The sequence below is a fragment of the Mandrillus leucophaeus genome, unplaced genomic scaffold (genome assembly GCF_000951045.1).
Source record: "Mandrillus leucophaeus isolate KB7577 unplaced genomic scaffold, Mleu.le_1.0 Scaffold849, whole genome shotgun sequence".
NCBI lineage: Eukaryota > Metazoa > Chordata > Mammalia > Primates > Cercopithecidae > Mandrillus > Mandrillus leucophaeus.
Window position 1 is genome coordinate 145,435 of NW_012109241.1, and position 7,831 is coordinate 153,265.

A 7,831-nucleotide genomic window follows, 5' to 3' on the forward strand; every position below is an offset into this window, starting at 1 on the left:
TCTCTCTTTCTTTCTTTCTTTCTTTCTTTCTTTCTTTCTTTCTTTCTTTCTTTCTTTCTTTCTTTCTTTCTTTCTTTCTTTCTTTCTTTTCTTTCTGCTTGTCTTTCTTTCTTTCCTCTGTTGTACAGAGACAGGACCTTGCTCTGTTGCCCAGGCTGGAGTGCAGTGGTACCATCATCATTCACTGCAGCCTTGAATTCCTGGGCTCAAGTGATCCTCCTGCCTTAGCCTCCCAAGTAGCTGGGAGTACAGGTGCACACCACCAGGCCAGGCTAATTTAAAATTTTTTTGTACAGATGGGGTCTCAATATGTTTCCCAAGCTAGTCTTGAATTCCTGGACTCAAGCAGGCCTCCCACCTCGGCCTCCCAAAGCCCTGGGATTATAGGCATGAGCCACCACCCCTGGTCCCATGTCACTTTTCAAAGCTGATCCCCTCAGACCTTTCTCCAGGCTTTCCCAATATCTTATCTCATTTAGGCCTCCAGCATTTCTATCTCCCTGCCCAGCATGCTACACTCCAGGCCCCTCAGCCCTCAGCCCTAGTTCCAAGCCTTGGTCCACTGCAGCCCCACCTGGCCAGCAGCTCCTTGGTCTGGTCGGTGAGGATGGCACTATCTGCTTTCACCATGCAAGCCAGAGCAGAGATGACACCCGCCTTCAGAAGCCGCTTCACCCGCATGTCTATAAAGTCCTTTTTGTCCTGGGGAGATGAAAAGATGGCAATGTGAGAGGGTCCTGGGTGCTAGGCCAATCTGAATTGGAGCCAAAGATGGTGCATTTCTGAATTCTCGGGGTCGGTTGAATAACGGCCTCCAAAGATGTCCACGGCCTAATCTCTGGAACCTGTGAACGTGGGACCTTACATGGTAAAAGGGATTTTGTAGACACAATTAAGTCAAGGATTTTGAGATGGGGAGATAAGCCTAGATTTCTATGTGGGCCCAATATAATCACCAGGATCTTTATCAGAGGGAGGCAGGAAGATCAGAGTTAGCACTAGGAGATGTGACAATGGAATGGAAGTGAGGTCGGAGTGGTTCAAGGTCACCAGCCAAAGCATGTAGGTGGCCTCTAGAAGCTGAAAAAGACAACAAAATGATTCTCCCTTAGAGCCACCCGAAGAAACCAGCTCTGCTAACACCTTGACTTTAGCCGAGTGAGACTCATTTTAGGACTCTTGACCCCCAGAACTATAAGATTTTTAAAACTGGGCCAGGCGCGGTGGCTCATGTCTGTAATCCCAGCACTTTGGGAGGCTGAGGTGGGTGGATCACTTGAGTCCGGGAGTTCGAGACCAGCCTGGGCAACATGGCGAAACCCCGTCTCTACTAAAAATACAAAAATTAGCTGGGCATGGTGGAACATGTCTGTAATCCCAGTCACTCAGGAGGTTGAAGCAGGAGAATTGCTTGAGCCCAGGAAGCGGAGGTTGCAGTGAGCCGAGATTGCACCACTGCACTCCACCTGGGTAACAGAGGGAGACTCAGTCTCAAACAAACAAAAAAAAAAGTAAAAATTGTGTTGTTTTAGGTCACAGTGCTTGTGGCAATGTGTTCTAGAAACAATAGGAAATTAAGACACTTCTCCAGATTCCCTCTTCCCAAACAACTGCCAAGGGGTATATAGCACGCTCTGCTGTCGTGTGTCACTGTCTCTTTTCTTCCTTGCCTTCCCTAATCCCAAGACAGAGCCTGAGGAGCTGATACCATAGAAAACCAGTCCCAAAGGTTCTCTCATTCACAGAGGAATGAAATAAAAGAAGGATAATCCAAAAGACTAAATGATGCATATATTGTTTTTCTTGGAAAAGGCTGGGGTGGGAGGGGAGGTAGAGGGTATAGGCAGGAGAGAAAGGACACAGTGGATGAAGCCGCCATAACAATAGATTGGGTTTGCTGGAAACCCAAAGTCAACCCAGGGTTAAAGAGTCCCTACAGACAATCCTCAGAGTGGGGAGTGGTGGGGAAGGGGCTGACAACCCTGGGCAAGCCCTGGAAGCCACATTGGAACTTCACAGCCACAGCACACGCTCTGCACCCTTGCCTGGATGAAACATCATCCAGCTTTCAAAAATGATTCAGAGGCCAAGTGCGGTGACTCACGCCTGGATTCCCAGCACTTTAGGAGGCCGAGGTGGGTGGGACACTTGAGGTCAGGAGTTCAAGACCAGCCTGGCCAACATGGTGAAACCCTGTCTCTACTAAAAATACAAAAATTAGCTGGGAGTGATGGTGCGTGCCTGTAATTCCAGCTACTCAGGAGGCTGAGGCAGGATAATCACTTGAACCTGGGAGGCAGAGGTTGCAGTGAGCCTAGATCTCACTACTGCAATCCAGCCTGGGTGACAGAGCCAGACTCTGTCTCAAAAAATAAATACAATAAAAATGATTCAGAGAATGAGATGGCAATGTGGAAAACATATTTTTCCAAAATCGAGCACAAAATGATAAATATATTCTGATTGTAACTGTGAAAAGAGAAAAGATACATAGAAAAAAAGCCCCTGGTAGGTAACATAGCGTCAAAATGCCAACAGCAGTCATGTGGAGATGACGTAATCATGAGTGGTTATTCCCTTTTCTCCATTTTAACTCATTTTGCAGCATGATTATATTACTTTGATCATTAAAAAAAATCTAAATGATTTTATTGGCTGGCTATATCTTGCATATATTCATATGCAAATCACACACAAATCATATCTTCATGTGCAAGGAATTGTTGGCGAGGGGTCCAGGGGATCCGTGACTTCTGGGCTAATGCTGAGCATGCCTCTCCTCTCATGATTCCTACTTAGCACCCATGTCACAAAACCCAGAAATCTGAGAAAATCAAATTGTTATCTGTTGGAGACATGAAATAAAACTGTCTTTAATCCATAAAATCAACAACACAAATTGCAAAGTGTCCATCATAGCTCCATTTGTTTTCTCAGATTACAAATTGTTGGATTTTTTTCAAAATAGAAAATAAAAACAAAGAAAAAGCATGAGCACCATCTGGTGAGAAAGTTTACCATTAACATCTTCAGTGTATGTGTATCCTACCCCCAACCACCCAGACACACACCATGCTGCCCCCGACACCACTCCTTTTGCCGTTCCGCCTCCTTTGGAGGCCTGGTGGCCCAGACCAGATCCCTCCCACGTTGCGCCTGACCCTACCTTGGGGTGCTCCTCGGGCACATGTTGCTTGGAGAACTTGGCGAGCTGGACAAGCTCCGGGATGACCTCCTTGACATCGTAGCTGTTGGTGCAGTTCACCAGGGTGGTGGCCACCGAGTACAGGATGGTCTTGTCACTGGTCTGGAAGGCACAGGGTTGGGGAGAAGGAAAGCAGAAAGGAAACTTTAGGATAAATCTCTGCTTCCAGGATGCTCCCTCACGTGGCCGGCAGGTTGGTGTGGGAGGAGTGCAGCTGGTAGGGCCCATTCTGAGGAAAGACAGCAGTGCAGGAGAGGCTCTGTCCATAAAGGTGGGCAGCAGTGTCTCCTGTACCCTCCAACAGCAGCTCTGGCAGTATGAATAGGAGCTGTCTCACAAAGATCCTCAGTCTGTGCCTATTCCAAAAGCCCAGTCTAACACTTTCCCATCCAACTGGAGATGGGGCGGGAGCTGAACATTCTCAGGTCCTGGAGAAAATCTCTCCCAAACTTTCTTCCTTTACTGGTAGAAAAGAGCCAGGGAGTTGGCCCGGCAGACAAGGAAAGGAGTCTGGGAGGGTCTGAGAGGGAGGCCAGGTTCCCAGAAAGGCCAGGCACAGCCTCTTTTATTTATTTATTTTCTTGAGGCAAGGTCTCTCTCTCTGTCACCCAGGCTGTAGTGCAGAGGTGCAATTCTAGCTCACTGCAGCCTCGACCTCCCAAGGCTCAAGCAATCCTCCCACCTCAGCCTCCCGAGTAGCTGGGATTACAGGTATGTGCCACCACGCCCAGCTAATTTTTTTATTTTTTGTAGAGATGGGGTTTCACCATGTTGCCTAGGCTGGTCCCGAACTCCCATGAGCTCAAGCCACCCGCCCGCCTCAGCCTCCCAAAGTGCTGGGATTACAGGCGCGAGCTACGATGCCCCCCTGCTTTTTTTTTTTTTTTTTTTTTTTAGCTGCCTCAGGTCCTTCAAGACCTCACCTCCTGAGGACCCCAGGAAAACAAACTGCCCTCCTGTGCATCTTCCCACTCTGGAAGGCATTAGGGTCGGGAGTCCATTTTACAGTCAGGTAAAATGAGGGCCAGAAAAGGGGAAATAACCGATCAGGTTTACACAGGGGTAAGGAGTAGAGCCAGGAGGAAGACTGGGATCCAATCCCTGTGGGTCTGGACCCAGCAGACCTCTCCTGAGGTTTGTGGTCAGGGCAGACTCCTCCACACTTGCCTTGGCCAGCTCAAACATGGCCTGCAGGGCAGGGATGTCCTGGACAAAGTCGTCCTTCACATCAGCATCCAGTGTGAGGTAGGCCAGGCCCTCCACTGCCCAGCGCCGGGTCCGGGTGTCTATGGACGTATTGCACAGCCACCTGGAAGTGAGGAGGGAGCACACCTGGGAAGGGGCCCAGGGCTCAGGTCAAGAGGGTGAGGCGATTTCAGGGTGGTGAACCAATGATGAGGGCCCTTTCACACTCCACTGGAGCGCACCCCAGAGACTCCTGCCCGGAAGGCGCGTGAGGAGGTGGAGGGCCTGGGAAACACACCCCCCTTACTTGCGACACTGTTTGGCCAGCTTTTCTGTCGACCCTTCCGCAAACTGCCTGAGACCGTAGTCTGTGCCGCCTGCGGAGCCAAGCTTACAGAGTCCCTGTGGAGGAGAGGAGACAGCAGACGCATGCAGGATCAGAGACACCGAGGCTTGCGGATGAAGCCCTGCTCCAACTGGTTTCTATGGCCAGAACACTTTGCCCCTCTTTCTTTGCTTGGATCCACCTCTGTGCAGACTGTAAAACTCAGCTCAGGTATCACCTCTGCTGAGATACTTTCCCTGATGCTGTGGGTTAGAGGCCCATCAAGTTGCAAATTCTTGCCCTCCATTTTGACCCCCACCATTTTGACCCCACAGATGTATTGTGCCTGCCATTTTGAAAAAAACAGCAAGACCAAGTTAACCACATCTGAAGCTTCAATGAGGAACCTTATTATGGCACAGAAACTGGCAGCGAAATTCTATCTTCTGGATAGATAAGATTCAGATGTGCAAAATTCTACCCAGAGAAAATTGGACTTTTCTTAGGGAGGCAATTTCATAAGAGAAAATTCACTTTTGTCAGAAGCTAAAATTTGTTTTTAAAAAATTGATGCTGAGTGCAGTGGCTCACGCCTGTAATCCCAGCACTTTGGGAGGTCAAGGCGGGTGTATCTCTTAGGCCAGAAGTTTGAGACCAGCCTGGCCAACATGGTGAAACCCATCTCTACTAAAAATACAAAAATTAGCCGGTTGTGCTGGCAGGCACCTGTAATCCCAGCTACTTGGGAGACTGAGGCAGGAGAATCATTTGAACCCAGGAGGTGGAGGTTGCAGTGAGCCAAGATCATGCCACTGGACTCCAGCCTGGGTGACAGAGGGAGACTCTGTCTCAAAACATTACAACAATAATAATAATAACTTCAGGCCAGGCACAGTGGCTCACACCTGTAATCCCAGCACTTTGGGAGGCCTGGGGATTGGATCACCTGAGGTCAGGAGTTCAAGACCAGACTGGCCAACATGGCAAAATCCTGTCTCTACTAAAAATACAAAAATTAGCTGGGTGTGGTGGCACACATCTATAATTCCAGCTACTCTGGGGGCTGAGACACGAGAGTCAGTTGAGCCTGGGAGGTGGAGGTTGCAGTGAGCTGAGATTACACCACTACACTCCAGCCTAGGTGACAGAGTGAGACTTTATCTCAGAAAAGAAAAAAGGTAAAATGAAAGTGGAAAAAAAATACCTTATAGAAACTGATTAAGGAAACTGACTTTTCAGAATTTACTCTGAAAATGCATCCTGGATGCAAGCTCATCAGTGTTCGTGTTGTTCGTAAGCAGGGAGACGAACATCCTCAGGGTTAAGCAGCAGAGTTCTCCGTTCTGAATCTACAACCTCACAAGCCCCCTGGATATGCCCTATTCTGCAGGGGTCTGTGGCTGGGTCTGGTGCCCACTTGAACCTGGTCTCCCCAAGGACAGCGGCCTCAACTCATTCATTTCGGTGTCACTGGTGCCTGGCATGGCTCCTGGTACCGAGTAGGAGGGTGGTACCGAGCCCACTCACCACCAGTGTGCGGATCTTGATCTTCTCATTTTTGGTGGTCTTGTAGATCTGTTTGAGCAGTGACACTCCATTGGTGATGATGAAGGTGGCACGGCTGAGCTTGGTGGAGGCATGGATGAGGGCCTCCACGGCCACCAGCTGGTCCGTCTCACGCTCTGAGCCACATAGTGCCACCATCATCTCCATCACACCTTTCAGTCCCAGCAGCTGGTTGCCCAGGTCAAAGGGGCCCTGCAGGATCCCTGACACCGTCTGGATGGCATTCAAATTCTTGTCCATGTCCTGGGGGTCAAACTTGCCCCTAAAACAAAGCCAAGGGTGGTCAAGAGAACTGGTCCAAGAGAGTGGAAAGAGTGTGAGATTTGGAGGCAGACGGATTTGGATTTGCACCCTGGCTCCACCACTCATGTGCTGTGTGATACTGGGCAATTCAGCGAACCTCTCTGAGCCTCAGCTCCTGTAAACTAAGGATAATACTACTAGTTCTCAGAGTTGTGCTGAGGATAAATGACATAACAGATGTGTCACAGGGTGTGCCTCTGGGAAATACACTGTGACTCAGGGATTGGCATGCAGGAAGTTTATTTGCGAGAGCTCTTGGGAAGAGAAGGAAGCAGGACTGGGGCAGAGGGAGGCATTTTGCAGTCACCACAAAGCCTCAGCCTCCAAGAAGTTCTGGAGCTGGAACATCCTTCACAGTTGTTCCAAGTCGGAGTGAGTCTTTTTTTTTTTTTTTAGACTGAGTCTTGCTCTGTTGCTGGAGTGCACTGGTGCCATCATAGCTCATTGTGACCTCAAACCCCTAAGCTCAAGCAATCCTCCCACCTCAGCCTCCTGAGCAGTTGGGACTACAGGTGCACACCATCATGCTCAGATAATTGTTTACATTTTTGGTAGAGACGGGATCTTGCTTTGTTGCCCAAGCTGATCTGAAACTCCTGGCCTCAGGTGATCTTTTCACCTGGCCTCCCAAAGCACTGCTATTATAGGTCTGAGTCACCTCAGCTAGCCTGGGGCGAGTCTTTGCACACTGGCTTCCCTGGAGAGGGTGAAACAGCTCTCCCCAACTGAGGCAAGTCCCAAAGAGAGAGAACAGCTGAGAGCTGTCAGCTAACAGACTTTCCAGCAGCTGCTGTGTCTGGGAAGACAGTACAGCATCGACAACAACACAAAAAGGCCTAGCATGATGACCTTCACACTGTATCTCACTGTGACATGGCCTGGGCCGGTCACTCCCCTCTGGCGATCTGGTCTCAGTCCGTCCCCTGTCAGTGAGCATGTGGGTTAGATATCCAGGAATGTTCTGCCTTGCTTTCGGAATCTATTACCATCTACTCTAGGGGAGAATCTCTGCGTGGGAATGTCAGAGGTGACACGCCTTCTGATGCTTCTCATCTGCCCAGATTGGTGCATTGTGGGAAACAGGGCAGATGTGCACAGTGGACATGCAACTGTGTATAAATGCAAGAAGGCAGCGTGGACTGGTCAGGAGAACTCCACACCGAGAGTCCAAGACCTGGGCTCTGGTCCCATGTCTGCCTCTGATTGTTGGAGGATCTCGGGCAAGTTCCCCTGGGGAAGAGGAGTCG

General features: G+C 49.6%; 1 protein-coding gene across 3 annotated transcripts in view; it reads right to left on the reverse strand.

Annotated features, from left to right (window-relative positions):
- UNC45B (unc-45 homolog B (C. elegans)) overlaps positions 1-7,831 on the reverse strand; it is a 41,686-nt gene that overhangs the window by 12,636 nt on the left and 21,219 nt on the right. The window contains exons 9-13 of one of the 3 annotated variants that reach the window (XM_011968571.1): positions 6,243-6,543; positions 4,698-4,792; positions 4,373-4,514; positions 3,167-3,307; positions 575-702 (exon numbers count right to left, since the gene is read on the reverse strand). In XM_011968571.1, the coding sequence (XP_011823961.1) occupies positions 575-702; positions 3,167-3,307; positions 4,373-4,514; positions 4,698-4,792; positions 6,243-6,543 (807 nt within the window). Of the gene's footprint in view, positions 1-574; positions 703-3,166; positions 3,308-4,366; positions 4,515-4,697; positions 4,793-6,242; positions 6,544-7,831 lie in introns of all 3 variants that reach the window. The other 2 variants (XM_011968570.1, XM_011968572.1) reach the window with 2 other exon arrangements.